Genomic DNA, 22,649 nt, shown 5'->3' on the forward strand with positions numbered 1-22,649 from the left:
AGTGGAGCTGGGCAGGGAGTGGAAGTCAGTTCTCAAGGGCACAGTGAGCAGAGGTGAAGACCAGACTTCCTCAGATGCTGGGGGTTTGCTGATCCCAGTAAGCAGTGTAATATGCTTGGGGAAAAGGAGGAGAGTTCCCCGAGGCTCTGAGAAAAGAGATTCAAATGGGAGTCACCTGAGAGAGCAGCAGGGACTTAGCTAGTGGGAGGGTGGAGAGCCTGAATCTGGAATGAAATTCTAGACACTGGAGTGAGATGAAGCCAGGAGAGCCCCACTCACAGCCCCACCTCATCCCCTCCAGAGATGAACTGTCCTCAACAATGACTGAAGTGGGGTTGGGGGATGGACCAGGTCAGAATCTTCTAGAGCTGTGTTATAGCATACCTGCCCAGGCCAGCCCAGGGCAGCCACAGACCCCAGAGTTCACTAATTGAGTCATTTCCTACTTGAGTAGTTGACTAGTTGAGAACTTGGGTTTGGCGCCAGCCACATTGCAGATGGAATTTCCAATCTTCCGCTTGCTAAAGCTGTGTGACCTTGGCTCAGTTATTTTACATCTCTGATCCCTATCTCCTCATCTGTAAAACAACAGTGATATAAATAGTAATTGTTCCATAGGAATGTTATCAGAATTGGGAGAAGTGCTCTGTGCGTAACTCTTGGCAGAATACCTGTTTGTATAAGGAAACTCTCAGTGAATGTAAAATGTCCTTCCATGGCTGGAACCTAACTTTATTCAGAAGGAAACCTGAGCTCTTGTTCAACTCAAAAGAACAAGGTAAACAGAGCAACTTTGATTATAATTCTAGATGTTAGAGTCACTGTTTTAATTTCATTTGAAGGACTTGCCATTTGAGTTACAATGAATAGAAAATGTCTTCCTCCTTATCAACTTCTTCCAAACAGAGATTTTGTGTTTTTTTTTTTTAAACTTTTATTTTTTAGTGGGGTATAGCCGATTAACAATGTTATGACAGTTCTGGGTGAACAGGGAAGGCGCTCAGCCATACATATACATGTCCCCAAGTTCCCCTCCATCTAGGCTGTCAGATAATCCTGAGCAGAGTTCCCTGTGCGATACAAGTCGGGCCTTGTTAGTTACCGATTTTCAATATAGCAGTGCAAACACATATGTTTTTGAAAACTTGTAACGACAACAAATGACCTGGAAACTGGTCTTTAACTGGTTCTCTTCCTTCCTCCCCCATTGCCCACGGGAAGAATTCCCTGACCCGCAGTGCACCTCTTCCCAACGACTCCCAGGCCCGCAGTGGAGCGAGATTCCACACATCCTACGACAAGAGGTATATCATCAAGACCATCACAAGTGAAGATGTGGCCGAAATGCACAACATCCTGAAGAAATACCACCAGGTAATGTTTCTTTATTTTTACTTGAAACTCTGAGGTGATCAATATTCATAATGAATTATCATCAACGCCCAAGATTTAAAGATATAGGTAGGTCATGATGAGAACACATTTGACGCAAAAATTCCCTCTAGCCGTGTTTGTAAAAATTATTATATCCAGATTACAGACAGTTAACATTTAGGAATGGTAGATTGTTAGTTATATATGTAACTCTTCTAATCTAAACACCCTTCTGTTCAGTAGTTTCAATGATTACCATTCTGATTTTAAAATCACTGAGCTTCAGATCAGATCAGATCAGTCGCTCAGTTGTGTCCAACTTTTTGCAACCCCATGAATCGCAACACGACAGGCCTCCCTGTCCATCAAAAACTCCCGCAGTTCACTCAGACTCACGTCCATCGAGTCAGTGATACCATTAAGCCATCTCATCCTCTGTCGTCCCCTTCTCTTGCCCCCATTCCCTCCCAGCATCAGAGTCTTTTCCAATGAGTCAACTCTTCGCATGAGGTGGCCAAAGTACTGGAGTTTCATCTTTAGCATCAGTCCTTCCAAAGAAATCCCAGGGCTGATCTCCTTCAGAATGGACTGGTTGGATCTCCTTGCAGTCCAAGGGACTCTCAAGAGTCTTCTCCGACACCACAGTTCAAAAGCGTCAATTCTTCAGCAATCAGCCTTCTTCACAGTCCAACTCTCATATCCATACATGACCACAGGAAAAACCATAGCCTTGACTAGACGGACCTTTGTTGGCAAAGTAATGTCTCTGCTTTTGAATATGCTATCTAGGTTGATCATAACTTTCCTTCCAAGGAGTAAACGTCTTTTAATTTCATGGCTGCAGTCACCATCTGCAGTGATTTTGGAGCCCCAAAAAATAAAGTCTGACACTGTTTCCACTGTTTCCCTATCTATTTCCCATGAAGTGATGGGACCAGATGCCATGATCTTAGTTTTCTGAATGTTGAGCTTTAAGCCAACATTTTCACTCTCCTCTTTCACTCTCATCAAGAGGCTCTTTGAGGTGGATGAAACTGGAGCCTATTATACAGAGTGAAGTAAGCCAGAAGGACAAACACCAATACAGTATACTAACGCATATATATGGAATTTAGAAAGATGGTAACGATAACCCTGTATACGAGACAGCAAAAGAGACACTGATGTATAGAACAGGCTTATGGACTCTGTGGGAGAGGGAGAGGGTGGGAAGATTTGGGAGAATGGCATTGAAACATGTGAAATGTCATGTATGAAATGAGATGCCAGTCCAGGTTCAATGCACGATGCTGGATGCTTGGGGCTGGTGCACTGGGACGACCCAGAGGGATGGTATGGGGAGGGAGGAGGGAGGAGGGTTCAGGATGGGGAACACACGTATAATTTTTTTAAATTAAAATTGAAATTAAAAAAAAAAAAAAGAGGCTCTTTAGTTCTTCTGCACTTTCTGCCATAAGGGTGGTGTCATCTGCATATCTGAGGTTATTGATATTTCTCCCGGCAGTCTTGATGCCAGCTTCTGTTTCTTCCAGCCCAGCGTTTCTCATGATGTACTCTGCATATAAGTTAAATAAACAGGGTGACAGTATACAGCCTTGACGTACTCCTTTCCCTATTTGGAACCAGTCTGTTGTTCCATGTCCAGTTCTAACTGTTGCTTCCTGACCTTCATACAGATTTCTCAAGAGGCAGATCAGGTGTTCTGGTATTCCCATCTCTTGAAGAATTTTCCACAGTTTATTGTGATACACACAGTCAAAGGCTTTGGCATAGTCAATAAAGCAGAGATAGATGTTTTTCTGGAACTCTCTTGCTTTTTCCATGATCCAGCGGATGTTGGCAATTTGATCTCTGGTTCCTCTGCCTTTTCTAAAACCAGCTTGAACATCAGGAAGTTCACGGTTCACGTATTGCTGAAGCATGGCTTGGAGAATTTTGAGCATTACTTTACTAGCGTGTGAGATGAGTGCAATTGTGCGGCAGTTTGAGCATTCTTTGGCATTGCCTTTCTTTGGGATTGGAATGAAAACTGACCTTTTCCAGTCCTGTGTCCACTGCTGAGTTTTCCAAATTTGCTGGCATATTGAGTGCAGCACTTTTACAGCATCATCTTTCAGGATTTGAAATAGCTCAGCTAGAATTCCATTACCTCCACTAGCTTTGTTCGTAGTGATGCTTTCTAAGGCCCACTTGACTTCACATTCCAGGATGTCTGGCTCTAGGTGAGTGATCACACCATCGTGATTATCTGGGTCATGAAGATCTTTTTTGTACAGTTCTTCTGTGTATTCTTGCCATCTCTTCTTAATATCTTCTGCTTCTGTTAGGTCCATACCATTTCTGTCCTTTATCGAGCCCATCTTTGCATGAAATGTTCCCTTGGTATCTCTGATTTTCTTGAAGAGATCTCTAGTCCTTCCCATTCTGTTGTTTTCCTCTATTTCTTTGCATTGATTGCTGAAGAAGGCTTTCTTATCTGCATTCAGATGTTTATATCTTTCCTTTTCTCCTTTGCTTTTCGCTTCTTTTCACAGCTATTTGTAAGGCCTCCCCAGACAGCCATTTTGCTTTTTTGCATTTCTTTTCCATGGAGATGGTCTTGATCCCTGTCTCCTGTACAATGTCATGAACCTCATTCCATAGTTCATCAGGTACTCTGTCTATCAGATTTAGGCCCTTAAATCTATTTCTCACTTACACTGTATAATCATGCTGCTGCTGCTGCTGCTACTACTACTAAAGTCGCTTCAGTCGTGTCCGACTCTGTGCGACCCCAGAGATGGCAGCCCACCAGGCTCCCCCGTCCCTGGGATTCTCCAGGCAAGAACACTGGAGTGGGTTGCCATTTCCTTCTCCAATGCATGAAAGTGAAAAGTGAAAGTGAAGTCGCTCAGTCATGTCTGACTCTTAGCGACTCCATGGACTGCAGCCTACCAGGCTCCTGCGTCCATGGGATTTTCCAGGCAAGAGTACTGGAGTGGGGTGCCATTGCCTTCTCTGGTATAATCATAAGGGATTTGATTTAGGTCATACCTGAATGGTCTAGTGGTTTTCCCTACTTTCTTCAATTTAAGTCTGAATTTGGCAATAAGGAGTTCATGGTCTGAGCCACAGTCAGCTCCTGGTCTTGTTTTTGCTGACTGTATAGTTTCTCCATCTTTGGCTGCAAAAAATATAATCATTCTGAAATCGGTCTTGACCATCTGGTGATGTCCATGTGTAGAGTCTTCTCTTGTGTTGTTGGAAGAGGGTGTTTGTTATGACCAGTGCATTTTCTTGGCAAAACTCTATTAGTCTTTGCCCTGCTTCATTCCGTATACCAAGGCCAAATTTGCCTGTCACTCCAGGTGTTTCTTGACTTCCTGCTTTTGCATTCCAGTCCCCTATAATGAAAAGGACATCTTTTTTGGGTGTTAGCTCTAAAAGGTCTTGTAGGTCCTCATAGAACCGTTCAACTTCAGCTTCTTCAGCGTTACTGGTTGGGGCATAGACTTGGATTACTGTGATATTGAATGGTTTGCCTTGGAAACGAACAGAGATCATTCTGTCGTTCTTGAGATTGCATCCACGTACTGCATTTCGGACTCTTTTGTTGACCATTATGGCTACTCCATTTCTTCTGAGGGATTCCTGCCCACAGTAGTAGATATAATGGTCATCTGAGTTAAATTCACCCATTCCAGTCCATTTTAGTTCACTGATTCCTAGAACGTTGACATTCACTCTTGCCATCTCTTGTTTGACCACTTCCAATTTGCCTTGATTCATGGACCTGACATTCCAGGTTCCTATGCAATATTGCTCTTTACAGCATCTGACCTTGCTTCTGTCACCAGTCACATCCACAGCTGGGTATTCTTTTTACTTTGGCTTCATCCCTTCATTCTTTCTGGAGTTATTTCTCCACTGATCTCCAGTAGCATATTGGGCACCTACTGATCTGGGGAGTTTCTCTTTCAGTATCCTATCATTTTGCCTTTTCATACTGTTCATGGGGTTCTCAAGGCAAGAATACTGAAGTGGTTTGCCATTCCCTTCTCCAGTGGACCACATTCTGTCAGATCTCTCCACCATGACCCGCACATCTTGGGTTGCCCCACGGGCATGGTTTAGTTTAAGGGTTGGCAACATTTTGGAAGTTATTTCGCACATGCCTATTGGCAGTGAGATGTTGACCCCTGAGTATTTAACCAATTACGCCTTTTGAGAAGAGGCTCTGATTTTAGGACATGGGTGTCTGTCGACTCACTACCTGCTTTTCAGAGCCCTCATCATTGTCCCTTCATAATCTCCTGGGAGTAGAATGAAACTACCCGGGGAAACGTCCATCTCTTTCTATCGTGTGCCCCCCACTGCTCTCTTTCTTGATAAATTCCAGCACAAGTGCCTGCAGAGCATGCTTGCTGCTGTCCTCTAAGCCCTCCATAAGTGGCAGTGGTCATAGCATCATCAAGTTCTGCAGCCATGACCAGTAACAACTATGTCACCTTGAGGAAGTGTAGTCTTAGGGTGTGAATATGGCACTGTTGATGGCATTTTCAAAGCAGTCACCTTGAGAACTGGTGTTTAAACCACACACTGCAGCACATACCCACACAGGCACACACACATACTGTTGCTGTTAACCAAAGGCTCCTCAGAAGTGTTTATATCATCACATCAAGCACCAGCCTCACAAAGTGACTTCTTCAAAGGCACTGTTTGGTTGGATCTGTGGGCGCTAAGTGTCTGTGAAAGTCAGCTTCCTTCCTCTATGGTCCTGCTTTCTGCTCTAACATCGGAAAGTGTTTCTTGCCAGTTGCTTACTCTTCTCAAATGTGATCGACTGCATTTTGCTCCGAGTGAGGTCAGTGAAACTCCTGAAGCTCCCTAACTCCTGTTTCTGGAAACTTGGAGCTCCCGTGATTTGTATTTTTAAAAACATTAGTCAGCCTCTAAATTCATTTAACATCTATTCAATCTTTATAACACTGATTCCTTTTGAAATCCATTCTACAATGCTTGCGCCATTGCCAATTATGAAGGAAATTTTAAAGTGCTAGGTTAGTACCTATAAGGGTAGACACTCAGGCATTGGCTTCTGAATGGATGGAATTCTAGGATGCAGCTCTTAACCAGTCACCCCCGCTGGAACTTACTGTCATGCTGGTGCATCTTTTTCTACTTTCCTTAAATTGTCTTAGAACTTTCAAAGCAGTGTGGTACCTCAGTGACCAATGAAAACATATTATTCCGATAAGTGAGACTGTTCAAATGCAGTGTGAGATACAATTCAGATACGAACTTCTCGATGACATCTCTGAGTTCAGATTTTTTTACTTTTACAGAAGACACAGTTTGAAAGGTTTCCTCTGGGGTGGTTACTGTAACGAACGTGCAAGATTTGACATATCAGCAGTATTACATAAAATGCATTGCGGACCAAAATATAAGTCTATTAACATGCTCCAGGGGCTGTCACAGCACTAAATATTTCCTTTCACTTCACTGCTACAAAATGGCTATTTTTGTAGTATGTTCTCTATCCAGAAAAAGCTCATTTCTCACTTCTTCATCATCTATGTTTTTCCTCTTGTAAAAAGTCCTTTTACTTCTACTTTTGGCTGCGCTGGGTCTTCATTGCTGCACACGGGCTTTCTCTAGTTGCGGTGCACCAGCTTCTAACTGTTGTGGCTTCTCTCGTTGCGGAGCTCTAGGCATGCAGGCTTCAGCAGTTGTGGTGCACAGGCTTATTTGCCCCATGGTATCTTCCCAGACCAGGGACTGAACTCTTGTCACAGGTGGATTCTTAACCAGTGGCCCACCAGGAAAGCGCAAAAAGTATTTCAAATATAATGAAAGGGTCTTAGTACTAACCTTAAAACAGAGTGTTGTGAGTCAATTATTCTTCAAAAACAAAGACACTTATAGAAAAAGGGATCAGATATGAGGCTACCAGAGGTGGGGGAACTGGATGAAGGCAGTCAAAAAAGTACAGACTTCCAGTTACAAGATAAATACTAGGGCTGTAATGTATAATATGATTAATATAATTACCACTACTGTATGTTATATTTATGAAACTTGTTAGGGAGTAAATCCTAAGAGTTCTCATCACAAGGAAAAAATTTTTCTTTTGTAACTGTATGAATGATGGATGTTCACTAAACTGTGATAATCATTTCTTGATGTATGTGAGTCAAATCATTATGCTGTACACCTTGAACTTGTACAGTGCCGTATGTCAATTACATCTCAGTAAAACTGGAAGAAAACAATCTTTAAATAAATAGAGGTGAAGGGTCTTCGTGACTGAGAATCACCATTGCTGATACAGTTTGCTCGGTGGAAGGTCAGGAGACCTAGGTCATAGCTGGTCACAAACGGGCTAATTCAGGGATCTCTGAACCTCAGTTTCTCCATCTGCATTTCATTCATTCATTCCTTATGCATGCATTCACTCTGTTTCTATTGAAGTATGGTTGACGTACAATATTGGATTAGTTTCAGGTGTGTGGCACAGTGCTGTGATATTTTCATGAATTAGGTGCCACACAAGGTTTACAATATTATTGACTATACTCCCCATGCTGTGTATTTACTCGACGTACTTCCATACAGGAGGTAAGCTGGCCTAGACTACTTTTAGGATTTACCACTAGTCAGAATTTTTTTCTTACTTTGGTGGAGACTGTCATTTCTTCTTTTCTTGCTTTTTATTGCTTTTACCTTCTAATGTGCTTCTGAACCAGCAGTCTGGTCTGGACAAGTCCTTAGGCTTGTTCAAATCCTGCTATCAATAGACAGGACAGGCTCTCAGGGAGGGCAGCTCCTACGGAGTACATTGGATGGGCTTTCTGACAGCGTTGGTTACTCTGTGGCTCTTCTTCTTCTCTTTTCTTTCATTGTCCTTTTTTGTGTTTAAGTAAAATATATCCAGAGGTGCAGCTGTATTCTGGAAGGTTAAAATTACAGAGAAGGCAATGGCGCCCCACTCCAGTACTCTTGCCTGGAAAATCCCAAGGACAGAGGAGCCTGGTAGGCTGCAGTCCATGGGGTCGCTAAGAGTCAGACATGACTGAACGACTTCACTTTCACTTTTCACTATCATGCACTCGAGAAGGAAATGGCAACCCACTCCAGTGTTCTTGCCTGGAGAATCCCAAGGACGGGGGCAGCCTGGTGGGCTGCCGTCTATGGGGTTGCACAGAGTCGGACACGACTGCAGCGACTGAGCAGCAGCAGCAGCAAGGCCAACCTCTGAAGGAGCAGCACAGTGCTAGATGTTGAAAGAAATTCCTCCTGATTTCCTGATGAGGCAGCCTCACCAGCAGTGCCCGTGTGGCAGGTGGTTCAGAACATGAACTCCGGAGCTGACTACTTTGCCCCCAGCCTGCTTTATGACCTTAGGCAAGTTACCTAACCTCTCTGTACCTGCTTCTCTGTCCATACATTTTGATGGTAGTGTCTCCTCCATCCCGTGTTGTACAGGCTTCCCAGGTGGCGCTAGTGGTGGAGAATCTGCCTGCCGTGCAGGAAGACTTCAAGAGACTCCTGGGTCAGGAACATCCCTGGAGAAGGGCATGGCCACCCACTCCAGTATTCTTGCTTGGAGAATTCTGTGGACAGAGGAGCCTGGCGGGCAACAGTCTCCATAGGGTCACAAAGAGTTGGATGCGACTTAAACGAGCTAGCAGCAGCACCACCCTCCTTCATCTGGTGGTGTGCTAATTAGCGGAACTGCTATTTATAACCTGCTCAGGACAGTGTCTGGTGAATAACAAGCACTATGTAAATGACTGAATAAGGTCTTTCAGTACTTCTCTTCACATACTCAGTTGCATGTCCCAGTGTTGAAATCATTAGCTTTTTCAATCCACTAGGGGGCCTGGTTTCTGGCAGAGTGTGGCACAGATGCAGAAAAATTTGAAGATTCAAACTGTAAGAAGTTAGCTTTCTTCCAGGCTCCAGCACGCTGCCGTAGTTTTTATCTGCTGCCCAGACCCCACCCTGATTTTCACTGTGAGCTAAGAAAGCACAGCAGCGTCTTTCAGACCAGTGGAAATTTATATTAAGCAGAGCAAACCTTTATGTTCCTTTTGTTTTTCTCTTTTTTATAGTTAGGAAAATAACTTAAGTGTTTTGGTGTAAATACCCTTTTCTTCTTTAGATTTCTGTCAGGTCAGGACAAACTCGGGTCTTATAAATGATGATCATTGACTGATTAGCTAAGCAATGCTGGAGCATTCAAAAAGGAAAAAATGGTCAAGAACCTTCTTGAATACCTTATTTCTCCTGCGTTGACTGATTTTTTTTTTAAACTGACCTAAATTCATTGGAAGTTTTGGAATCATGTAGCTTCTTCAGCTTTAATTAAAATGGAGTCAGTGTCAGTAAAATTTTAAAAATTTTAGGGGAGGGAACAAGTTCCAATGTAGATAATCAAGAAATGCCTATGAAAATAGCATTAAGAATATCTTTTATGTTTTTGAAATGTAGGGTTTAAATTTGTTTTTTATTTCAAAGTGACTGAACTGACAAATTGACCAAGTAACCCAAAAATCCTTTCTTAACTTTTGTTATCCGGGAGACTGTTAGTAACTTGAGCTGAATCTAGAAGTTACGCCTTAAAACTCGAATCATTGTTGAAAAAGCTACCTAGTATGTCAAGTTTCAGTGTAGGATGAGGGGGTGACTGCTTGACTTTTTTGGATCTTCCTTGGAATACATCTTTCTATCCTCCCACGAAGGACAGTGGTGGTGGCCACAAACAGAGAGAAACTGAGAAAACAGGCCCCATGAAAGCCAAAAGTTAAAACTAAAAAAATTAAGGGTTTGATGCCCAAAGAGAAGTTAGACACTCCATCAGCATTTCCCAAATTACTGACTGGAGACACAACCCCCGCACCGCTTGTAAGAATTGACGTTCTGACTCGGTAGGTCGGGGTGGACCTGAGACGCCGCGTGTCACGGGCAGTGCTGATGGAGCCCATGTAAATGGCAGTGCGGGCCCCACCCCCTGGAGCAGGAGAAACATTTCGAGTCTGCTTGCTGGTTCTTTTTGTTCTCTGTGGAGGAGAAGCCGATGGAAATGTGAAAAGCACAGTCAAGTTTTACGTGTAAACAGCTGGAACTGTGAGGTTCACAGCAAGTAGCAGCAGGGCCTGTGTCTTCAGGAGCTGCACACACTCTCAGGAACACCAGGAGGGGCTCCTGTGGCTCAGGGAGCACCGCTCCAGCTCCGCTCTGCAGACGGGGCATCGCTGTCTGCCCCCAGGTTCCGGCAGCCGCACGGCCCACTTGCTGGCACGCGTTTCCTGCAGCAGGTGATCTCCAGTTTCTGGAAATCCCGTTGCTCTTTTGTGTTTGGATACGGTCTGTCTCCCCACCTCTCCCCAACATCTGTGGACTGGACATTCTCATTCTGGCCTCCACGGCTCTCACTTTTCCTTTCCCCTTTTCTGTCTCCAAGCATCTCTGCTCAATTTGGGGTTAATTCCTCAGCTGTGTCTCCCACTCCTCATTCTCTCATCAGCTGTTTTAATCCGTGGTCTCCCCTATCCAGTGATTTTTTTTATTTCAAAGATTGTATTTTTTCTTGTAGAAGTTCCATATTAAAAAATCCACCTATGCACTCTTGATCATTTTTCATTATATACTCATTACTGAAATTGTATCCTTTTATTTCTTCAAATGCTTTTATACATAACTCTTCCAGTTCTATTTCCGGTAGTCCTAACCTCTGCCATTCCTGGGGTCCTGAGTTTGCTGTCTCTTGTGTCTGCTGACTCTCAGGAGTGACTGACTGGAGTAGAAGGCCCTGCAGAGTGTGAGGTCAGGATACTGATGAGAGAGGGACTCCGGTCCAGGGAGAGGAACGGAGGAGGATTGGGCGGAGGAGGAGGGCAGGCTGCCAGGCAGGCCCTACAGGCCACAGTCAGCCAGTGGGGCCCTTCAGGGTCCCCCGGGTAGCACTGCCGTGCTGGGCCCAAGGAACAGGAAGGTGGACCCAGGAGGAGCTGCCAACTGAAGCCCGCTGACCACACTCCGCAGCCGGACAGCACGGCTTCCCAGAGTGCATCACACCATGATGCTTGGGACAGCCCTTCTCCATTTCAGTTGTAGTCACTGAGTAAATGCCAACTTCTCTTACGGTAAGGTGTTTGTTTTTAGTTGTTTTGGTTTTTTGGACATGCCGACCAGCTTGTATCTTAGCTCCGCAACCTGAGCCCTCAGCAGTGAAAGCTCAGAGTTCTAACTGTTGGCCCACCAGGGAATTCCCTGATAAGGTGTTTGCTTGTTTGTTTTTCACAAGGTCACCTCGTCTCTCATGATGATGCTGTGTATGGGTCTTTACGGTCATATAATAAACTGAGCTCGGAGCACCAGTGTCGGCATGTAGATATATTCTGCAGTATATCAGTACTAAGAATGTTTGTAAATACTGCAGAGAAATGTTTATTCCCTTTAAGCCTGATTTTTATTAAGTTTAAAAACAGTAAAATTTTGTACTTACATTAGATTAAATGGAGTCATCCTTACATTCTTTTATGACTCTTGAAACCAAAATATAGTAACTAACACAGACCATTCTCCCAAAATATCAACTCAAGAAATGTTTGGATTATTTATTTGTCTGGTTCTTCTGAAACAAACCAATCCTTAGTTTCAGGCTGGTTTTTTCTTTCTTCCCTCCCTCCCTTTCTTTCTTTCTGTCTCTCTCCTTCCCTCCCTTGCCCCGGGCTCATGTAAAGAACATTGTTGAAGTGATCTATAAACACAGGCAGAAGCACAATAAGAATTACAGATAATTTAACCTTTCAAAAACATTAACTGAAGCAAGACTTTACATTGAAGTATTAATTTGATGCTATATTAAATTGTCACTTCAAGCCCCTTAAAAAAAAAAAAGAGTGAAACATGATAATAACAGCAATTTTCAAGAGCTGGAGCCCAGGTTCACACTCTCATGCAGAGATATAAATATTTATCCATTCCAGTACATCACTTAGAATCCTCTCTGCTGAAACCTTCAGTCAGCTGTGAATCTTTTAATGGCATTTCATTTTGCATACGAAAAAGCAACAGACCGGGGGATTCATAAGACTTGTATTCTTGTTGACTACCCAAGAGCAAAGGAAACTGAGACCCTGTGGCTGTTGCGTTTTGTATGTTTTTAAAATTCCAATTTCACCATGTCAGTTTATCATTATAGTTCTGACAAGCTGCTGTACAGGAAAAAAGTTCTAGGGGAGACTAATGAAGAGGTAAAATTTGCCTCTATTGATGACAACAAGGAGTCATATTAAAGAAGACTGTTTTAAGAGAAGACAGAAAACAGTAAAAACTGTATGGGTTACAGATGAACATTGCCAGCAAATACAAGTGTCTGAGAAGCACTCTAGAAAAAAAACCAAAGTCGCAGCATGAAAAATTACAGTCCGAGGTGACATGAGGCATCCAGCTATGAAAATGCTAACATGGAAAAGACTTAATAAAAACAGTATTTTTAAAATGCAAACGTAGGTAATGCAGCAAGTTTAACACTGAGAATATGGACACTGACTCCAAGAATACTTGGTGATGGTTTTAGTTCTGTACAGTAAGCATACGAAGAATTAATGATGATCAGGGTCAGTTTTTTAAAAATTTGGGACTGTTCCGTACCTTATTTAGATAGAAGGTCAGTGTCCTGGCTGAACTGCAAACATCTATCAGTTCAGGTGCCAGACAAGACCTTCCCTGTTTGATAGGAGAGAATGTGCCCCAGGGACCGAGTGGTGGAAATAACTGGCCAGCTTTGGGCCACAGATAGGAAGGCCTCTATCAGGGTGGGATCTGAGGAGCCATGGAAAGGAAGGCTCTGCAGGCTTGTGTGTCCACGGCTGGTACTCCCCTAACAGGCGTCACCCTCTGTGCATGCCCTCGATTCTGGTCCACGCTGGATGACCAGTGCTGCTGTGTGTGGCCCATCTGTGTCCATTTCCTCCCTTGGGACCTCAGAGTGGCAGAGGACAGACGTCCGCACTCACTTGGGACCTCAGAGTGGCAGAGGACAGACGTCCACACTCGCCTGGCCTCTGGATTAGAGTCTCCCGGGCAGCAGTAGGGCACGGCACCGGTCAGAAGTGGTTGAGATATTAAAGCGGCAGATAGGGAACACTGTCCCCTGCCAGTGAGGAGGGCTGCCTTGTAGCCACATCAGGATGCTGATGGAAAGTGAAAGAAATATCCTCCCCTTTCTATTATTTTTTGGTTTTGGCTGTGCTGTGAGGCTTGTGGGATCTTAGTTCCCCGACCAAGGATCCAAACCGGGCCCCGGCAGTGGGAGCACCAAGTCCTAACCACTGAACCAGCAGAGAATTCCTCTGCACCTTTTTAAAGAGTGACCCTCAGGATTAAGTCACTATTTCTCCATGCTTGTAGTCCCTATTTCTCCATTCTTCCAATAGGAATTGGAAACTAAGTGTGTAAAAGGGAGGAAGCAAAGATTCATTGTTAGATTGTCTTGTGATCGAATCAACAATGTTAAAAAATTAATAGATGCTGAGGCTGTTTTTAACTATTAAAATAAGGGGTGCTCGTGCCCCCCACAAAAAAACCAATCATGAGACTGTAGTGCCCCAGTACACATTTTTAAAATAATTTTTGAAGCATTTATTTACAGGTTCTTTTGTTAATTTGTCAGTGATTAATCTTTTGAAGGGGAAGTGCTCAGAGTTCTGATCCTAAAAGCAACATAAGTGAGAATTATGATTTTTAGTGTTTTCTGTATTTACAAAAGTATTATCATACTTTATATTAAAAAATGCACACACATAAACATTATTCATTTTTGGAAAGTCTGTTCTGTGGAGATATGCTTTAAATTGGGAGTCCCTAGCCTGCATTTAAATAGAACCCACTTCTCAGGGAGCATCTGAGGAGCACGTCAGGTGAAGCCTGCCTCTCCCACCCCTCGCCCCAGGGTCTGGATTTCACCTGGCTCCTGCTTGAGCCATCGCAGTCCCCCCAGCGCCGTTTCCCTGATCTTCATACCCTTCACAAAGCCCCTGTGCTCTAAGTACTGTTATTGCACCTCTTCTCCAAATGCAGAGACACAGAGAGGTTGAATAATTCCCAAAGGTCACACAGCTAGTGCTCATGGTGCTGGCCCAGGAAGGCTCAAGCAGCGGGATTGTGGCCGTGTGTTTACAGCGTCCCTAGATGTGGGATAACCTCCAGGAGTTTGTGGGGTGGGGGAGCCGTCTGAGATATGCCCACTGGTGTTAGGGTGTGTGCACAGCATTTAGTGGGTCAGCAGGTGAAGAACCCAAGGGGATTACTATCTGGGCCTCTCTGTGTCAACTCCCACATGCGGTGACCCTCATGCTCCAGTTCGGTGGTCTGCCAGCCCAGGTGCTCACAGACCCAGTGGGACGTTCCTCCACTGAAATGAAACAGGGTCGTCTTTTCCCAGTGCTCCCACCCAGAAACTCAATTCATGGGGGAGGTTTTCGCTCCTGCAGTTTGATGCGGGAGTGCTTTCTAAACCTTTGGGACCAACTGCTGCTTGTCAATACTGGAATCTAACATGATAGGCTTTCTGGGGTTGTGGTTTTGTACATGATTACAAACTCAGGAGTTTTAAGTTTTTTAAATCTCTGTGCTGCAGTGTGTTCAACAAAGCCTCATAGGTGAGCCTTGCTTTTGAGTATAAGACCGTGTAGAAACTTTCTGATAAGATAAATCAAATTTGATCTTTGTTTTCAGTTCAGTCGCTCAGTCGTGTCCGACTCTGCGACCCCATGAATCACAGCATGCCAGGCCTCCCTGTCCATCACAAACTCCCGAAGTTCACTCAGACTAATGTCCATCGAGTCAGTGATGCCATCCAGCCATCTCATTCTCTGTTGTCCCCTTCTCTTCCTGCCTCCAATCCCTCTCAGCATCAGAGTCTTTTCCAATGAGTCAACTCTTCTCATGAGGTGGCCAGAGTACTGGAGTTTCAGCTTCAGCATCAGTCCTTCCAAAGAAATCCCAGGGCTGATCTCCTTCAGAATGGACTGGTTGGATCTCCTTGCAGTCCAAGGGACTCTCAAGAGTCTTCTCCAACACCACAGTTCAAAAGCAGCAATTCTTCGGCGCTCAGCCTTCTTCACAGTCCAACTCTCACATCCATACATGACCACAGGAAAAACCATAGCCTTGACTAGACGGACCTTTGTTGGCAAAGTAACGTCTCTGCTTTTGAATATGCTATCTAGGTTGGTCATAACTTTCCTTCCAAGGAGTAAACGTCTTCTAATTTCATGGCTGCAGTCACCATCTGCAGTGATTTTGGAGCCCCCCAAAATAAAGTCTGACACTGTTTCCACTGTTTCCCCATCTATTTCCCATGAAGTGATGGGACCAGATGCCATGATCTTCGTTTTCTGAATGTTGAGCTTTAAGCCAACTTTTTCACTTTCCTCTTTCACTTTCATCAAGAGGCTTTTTAGTTCCTCTTCACTTTCTGCCATAAGGGTGGTGTCATCTGCATATCTGAGGTTATTGATATTTCTCCCGGCAATCTTGATGCCAGCTTGTGTTTCTTCCAGTCCAGCATTTCTCATGATGTACTCTGCATATAAATATTATTTTATTTAATCTTAAAGATAGAGGACTTGCAGAATATAATGTGTACATGTGTTTCTCCCTGGGGTGGGGGTAGGAGGGAAGCGCATCAGTGATTTCCTGTGTAGTAGTCAGGTGTCTTTCACATATTCGTCAGTACGGATAGTGGTATCCACGCTGATCCGGGCATTCCATGGCTCTGTACAGATTTGGATCAAAGGGACGTGTTCTGCCAGCGGGACTTTTAAAAGATAGGCCATGATGAGACTAAACTGAGCAGAACAGTACAAGGGGTGGGGTCCCGGGGGAGGGAGCCGAATGGCCAAACTGAAACCTGTGTGCCCCCCAGGGCAGGGGGCATGTCGCATGGGCCCTCAGATCACCTCTGCAGAGGCTCCCTCTGGGCAGACTTCACAGCACATCTGTGACTCAGTTTGGAGCACAGAGCATACGGGCTGACACTGAGATTCCTTACCGGAGTTCTGAATGTCAGGAGTAACCATGATCACCGTCCTCTTCAGCAGGAGAGAGAGCAGCACAGAACACTGGCCTTGTTGGGGTGTGCTGACACCCTGCCACCTGTAACCCTCACCCTAACCTTCTTGGTAGGAGTTACGGTGCTTGTTTTCTAGAAAATGACATTGAAACACAGGATGGTTTAGTAAGCTGCCCAAGACCTCACAGCTGGTAAATGGAGGCACCGGGACGCCCCTGCATATCATCTCTCTGGCTCCAGAACCTACATCCTTCCTGCCGAACTTAAGCAGCTAGACTCCCCCAGCCTCCATGCGGCCAAGGCCCAGCCAGCCGGCCCTCCTCAGAGGCACCAACCAATCCTTTTATTTCTTTACATCAGATGTGAGAAATCTTCTTTTCAGCCAAGAGCTCTTTACCACCTGTTTTGTATTAGCAAGACTCAAGTTTATTGTTTTTTGAAAGGCGAGAAATAGAAAAGTTTCCTCTGATCTGACTTCAGATTAAGAACAAGTTGGGGGTGAAACTCTACTCAGAAAAAGCCATCGTATTGAAATATGTAGCTCAGTTATGTAAGATTTTTTTTTTTAAGGGCAGAAGCATCTTTAAAATCTTCCAAACTTTGGGTGGCAAAAATCAAACTCCTACACTGATGCTGTACTTCTTTTCTTTAATGATGAAAATTAAAGGCTTTAAAAAAAAAGTCTTACGATGGCTTATTATTATCAGAGTTGATTATTGCAGTGTCTACCTCTAAAGTGTGTGACAGGGCATCCTGATTACTTTCTTTTATAAAAGTGCATTGTACAACTGAAAATTTTGAGGATTGTTTTTTTTTTTTAAATGAAGGAGTTACCTTAAATGTCACCATTACCATGATGACTATTCTTCCAGCCATCTGTGGTAAACAGGTACAGTAAGTACAATTTTTACAACAGTAGGTACAATTCATGCTAAGTTATCCTAGCGATATCACATACATCAAAGGCATAAAAGAACCTTTTGAAAATTTTCTTTCCCCCTCGTTTTAAAGAAAGGAAAACCTAACTTTGGAAAGTACAGTGGGACCCAGTTTGTAAGGATGGTCTTTTGAAAAGTGTCTCCATCTGGTGGCCGTTTAGGGTATGGTCATTGAAGAGTGATGGACATACGTTGTGTTTTTGCAACTCTCTTGGAAATGGTGTCAGTGCTGGGATTGACTTGTCCAGTGATGAATCCAGTGTGGGGCCAGAGAGTGTCCATCTGTCTGCAGAGCTTCACACCACTGCTCTGGTGGGCAATTTTTTATTTCTTTCACTGACATGAATTTTTTATTTAATGTCACTTGTAAATCTACAAAGTAAGCATTTTAACATATCCAAAAAAGTATTAATTTTTCCATATTCTTTAAATTTTATTGAAGTAAAGTTGATTTACAATGTATTAACTTTTTATCTATAGCAAAGTGATTCACTGATACATATATATATATTATGTGTATGTGTGTGTGTGTGTATATATATATGTATGTAAAATCTTGAAACCAAGCCTCCTGTGTCTCCTGATTGGCAGGTGGATTCTTTCCCACTGGGCCACCAGGAAAGCCCATATATATATGTATTTTTTCACATTCTTTTCCATTATAGTTTGTCACAGAATATCAAATATAGTTCCCTGTGCTATACAGCAGGACCTTGTGGTTTATCCATCTTCTGTGTAATAGTTTGCATTTAGTAATCCCAAACCACCGTTCTTTGCTTCCTCCATCCGTCCCCCGCTCAGCAGCCTCAGGTCTGCTGTTTTGTAGATGACGTGTATTATATTTCACATCCACATAGAAGCAGTATCATATGGAATTTGTCTTTCTCCTTCTGACTGACTTTGCTTACTTAGTATGATAATCTCGAGGTCCATCTATTTGCTGCGAGTGGCATTATTTCATTCTTTTTCATGACTGAGTAAATATTCCATTGCCATCTTCGTGCCACATCATCTTCGTCCGTTTATCTGTTGAGAGACATGTGGGTGGCGTCCATGCCTTGGCTGCTGTGAGCACAGGGGTGCGTGTACCTTGATGAATTATATAGTTTTGTCTTTGTCTGGATATACACACAATATGTAGTGGGACTGCTGGGTCACGTGCTGATTCTAGTTTTAGTTTCCTGAGGAACTTCCACACTGTTTCCCACAGTAACTTCACCAACTTACATTCCCACCAACAGTGCAGGCAGCTTCCCACAGCCTCTCTACCATTTGTTATTTGTAGATTTTTTAATGTGATGGCCACTCTGACCAACATGAGGTGGCACCTCAGTGTAGTTTTTTGATTTGCATTTCTCTAATAATTGTTTAGTAGCAAAAATGGCAGTGAATCTAACTAGGCTGATGTCAGATTAGTACTGTACTGAAAAACAATTTAAAAAAAACTGTGAAAGTCAGTTATATTCCAGTTGATCTTCACTTATCAAAGACCCGTTTGCAGAGCTGAACCTGGATGTATTATTTCCCAGGTCAGAGTTCTAAATTCGTCCTTCTATTTTTCCATATTATTTAAAGTACTTAGTAGTGTGTCTTAAAAATAATATTGCATCTTTAATAAGAATGGCTACAGGTAAAATGTTGTAAGTTACACAGAGAAACCAGTGTTGATACTACATAAAAGTTAGAAATCTAAGTAGAAAACTCTCTCTACTTCAAGAGAAGTTTTAAGTAGATTAAGTAGTACTTAATCATTTAAGTAGTGGAAATGATTTGTTGTTGTTCAGTCGCTCAGTCATGTCCGATGCATTGAGACCCCATGGACTGCAACGCACTAGGCTTCCCTGTCCTTCACCATCTCCTGAAGCTTGCTCAAACCTCACGTCCATGGAGTCGGTGATGCCATCCAACTAACTCATCCTCTGTCATCCCCGTCTACTCTGCCTTCAGTCTTTCCCAGCATCAGAGTCTTACATTAAAATGTTTTCCCAAAATAAGTGCAGTTATGTTAACAATAAAGTGAGATCAAGGATTTTCATGATAAGGCCTTGAGAGGTTGAAATAACATGTCTAAGAAAGGAAAGAAGAAATGTTCAAAAGTTTACATCACATTTATTATGCAGCGTTGTGAGTAAAAATTGCAAAAGTTTGTGCTCTTTACTGTTTTTCATTTTTTAAGGAAACACCCTTATGGCAGTTACGATTTATATTTAAACACACCTAGATTGGATGTTATGGGTTGTTTTTTAATGCTCTTTATACTTTAGGATGAAGGGCCTCTGGGGGGGAGTCAGTGGTAAAGAATCAGTGGGATTCTTAAGAATACATGGGATCAGTTCCTGGGTCGGAAAGATCCCCTGGAGGAGGAAATGGCAATCTACTCCAGTATTCTTGCCTGGATGAAATTCCATGGACAGAGGAGCCTGGTGGGCTACAGTCCATGGGGTTGCAGAGTCAGAAATGACTGGGCACACACATACATACAATAATATGTGATTTAAGCATCTTTTCATGTACCTGGTGGCCATCTGTGTTTTCTTTGGAGAAATGTCTACTTATGTGTTCTGTTTTTTTCGATTGAGTTTATTTTGTTGAGTTGTATGTGCTATTTGTATATTTTAGAAATTAAGCCCTTGTCGATTGCATCGTTTGCAAATATTTTCTCCCATTCCATAGGTTGTGTTTTCATTTTGTTTATGGTTTCCTTGGCTGTGCAAAAAGCGTGTAAGTTGAATTAGCTCCCATTTGTTTTTATTTCTATTGCTCTGGGAGACTATCTGGTGGCAATTTAAACATTAGAGTCCCAATAAGAAACAGAAAACAGAGCCTGACTCTCCCAGCTTCTAACACTGAGCTCTCTCCACAATTTCCTGTGTAATCTCAACTTTAACACTATCAAAGGCATTGATCATAGTGGCCAGGTGATGCTGCCTGAACCTCGTAAAGTCATCATCAAGGCTTCTAGGAAGGAAGATGGAGACCCCAGGTCATGATTTCACTTTAAAGGAGTTATAGAAAGGACTAGTCACTTGTCCTCTCGCCTAGTGCCATTATATACAAATTAGTTGGGAATGTTAAGAAAAAAGTATCTCTGGAGATAGATTTTCTTATCTGTCTGCATGGTGCACTCAGACCTGGTCTTCAGGTGTATAAACATGGTCATTTTCTGTAAAGAAGACATTAATGGTTGTATAAGTCATTATCACTTTGTAAAACACCATAGGCAGAGGAGTTATTTTTTATCTGAACAAACAGCTTTTGACTGGATCATTTCCTCCCCCTCTTTTTCTTTCTTTCCTATGCAGTATATAGTGGAATGTCATGGGATCACCCTTCTTCCCCAGTTCCTGGGCATGTACCGGCTTAATGTGGATGGAGTTGAAATATATGTGATTGTTACAAGAAATGTGTTCAGCCACCGTTTATCTGTATATAGGAAATACGACTTAAAGGTAAGATTTTTACTTTTTTGTTCATTAAGCTTGTTCATCCATGTTGTGTGTAACTGAGCAGGCTGTGCACTTAAGAGGCACCCAGAGCTCAAAGCACTGGGCAGCCAGCAGTGCACTTCGTGTTAAGTGAGGATCTGGTGGCTCAGACGGTAAAGCATCTACCTGTGATGCAGGAGACCTGGGTTTGATCCCTGGGTCGGGAAGATCCCCTGGAGAAGGAAATGGCAATCCACTCCAGTACTCTAGCCTGGAAAAATCCCCTGGCTGGAGGAACCTGGTAGGCTATAGTCGATGGGATTGCAAAGAATTGGACACAATTGAGCAACTTCATTTTCTTACTTTCTTATTGTACCTATGAGAGATACCACATCTAATTTATTGAGCTAGTATGTATGGAACACCAGCTATGTGCCAGGCCCTGCTTTTAAGTGCTGGGAACAGCATGATGAACAAAACACACCAAATCTGCCCTCAACGAGCTGACATTCTGGTGGGCAAAGACAGATAAGTAAGTCACATGGTGTGCTAGGAACTGATGAATGCCATGAAGAGAAGAAAAGTCAGGAAGGATGGGGAAAGGATGCAGTTTGGAATCAGGAGGTGAGGGACAGGCTGTTTCAAAGATTTGGAGTGGGAGGTAGACCACTGGAAATTCTGACTGTGGAGTGAGGGGCGCTGACTTCTGAGGTCACTGATGTAGACAACATCCGGGTCAGAGGCTGGCGTACTACGACCTGCCTGCATGGCAAGTTCAACTTGGCCGTTTTTGTAAATAGCTTTATTGGAGTCCCACTATGCCTGTGGTTTCTCTATCATGTGTGGTTGCACTATAATAGCAGGGTTGAGTAGTTACCATAGAGACCATTTTGGACCGCAAAGCGCAAAACACTTACCCTCTGACCCTTTCCAGAAAACATCTGCCAACCTCTGGTCTTCATCAGTCAGTCTCAAATTTTTTGATCTCAGACTCCTTCACACTCTTAAAAGAGGACCCCCAAAAGCTGCATATGTAGGTTAATACTAATACTTACAATGTTAGAAATGAGAAACATTTTTTAACTTAGTTTTTTAAAATAGTAAAACTATTAATGTTAGCATATCTTTATGAAAAGTATCTTTCAAACCGAAACGTTTAGTGGGACAGGTGGCATTGTTTTACATCTTTGCAAATCTCTGTGATGTCTGCCTTGGTGAGAGAGCTGAAATGTCCTGTCTGCTTCTGCTATCATGTTACTTGAAGTGTATGAAAAAAATCAGACCTTACACAAATATGTAGTTGGAAAAAGGGAGGGGTTTTTAACTTTTTCAGAAATTTGTGGGTGTTTTTCTTGGATGGCATACCTAGACCTGACAAGTGGTAATTTCTCAAAGCTGAGTTACAGTGTGGAATCTGAAATCACATCAGTGAACTTTATAAAACCCATCAGTCTGTTTGCACGCATTGATCTGAGGGCATCATGCTTTCGTCATTCTGAACAATGGGTTTACCGAGTTATGAGCTCTTCCAAATACTCACACGTTTCATTAAACAGTGTCAAGAAGCCACATTAATATCACCACCTGCCTCATTAGAAACGCCTTTATATATTGAGAAGCTGTCAAGCTCAGAGTGGTGGATACAAGTTTTTAAAAGTTTTCATTTTCACTTGAAAGCTTAAATTTTACCAGTGGGTTTCCTGTGAAATGATAGCACAAAGCTGAGCCAGCAGCTTCGTTCCTCTTTGAGCAAGTGCCTGTCAGATGCCCAGAATGGAATAAACAGGTTCCAGTTGTCCTTTCATGTAGAAATGATTTCTGGAAAAAAAGTAACTAGTTCAG

The 22,649-nt window shown here is 43.0% G+C and overlaps 1 protein-coding gene across 1 annotated transcript in view; it reads left to right on the plus strand.

Moving 5' to 3' along the window:
• PIP4K2A (phosphatidylinositol-5-phosphate 4-kinase type 2 alpha) overlaps nt 1-22,649 on the plus strand; it is a 186,767-nt gene that overhangs the window by 127,218 nt on the left and 36,900 nt on the right. The window contains exons 4-5 of the mRNA XM_027559980.1: nt 1,222-1,374; nt 20,685-20,831. Of these exons, the coding sequence (XP_027415781.1) occupies nt 1,222-1,374; nt 20,685-20,831 (300 nt within the window). The remainder of the gene's footprint in view (nt 1-1,221; nt 1,375-20,684; nt 20,832-22,649) is intronic.

The sequence above is a fragment of the Bos indicus x Bos taurus genome, chromosome 13, assembly GCF_003369695.1.
Source record: "Bos indicus x Bos taurus breed Angus x Brahman F1 hybrid chromosome 13, Bos_hybrid_MaternalHap_v2.0, whole genome shotgun sequence".
Classification (NCBI taxonomy): domain Eukaryota; kingdom Metazoa; phylum Chordata; class Mammalia; order Artiodactyla; family Bovidae; genus Bos; species Bos indicus x Bos taurus.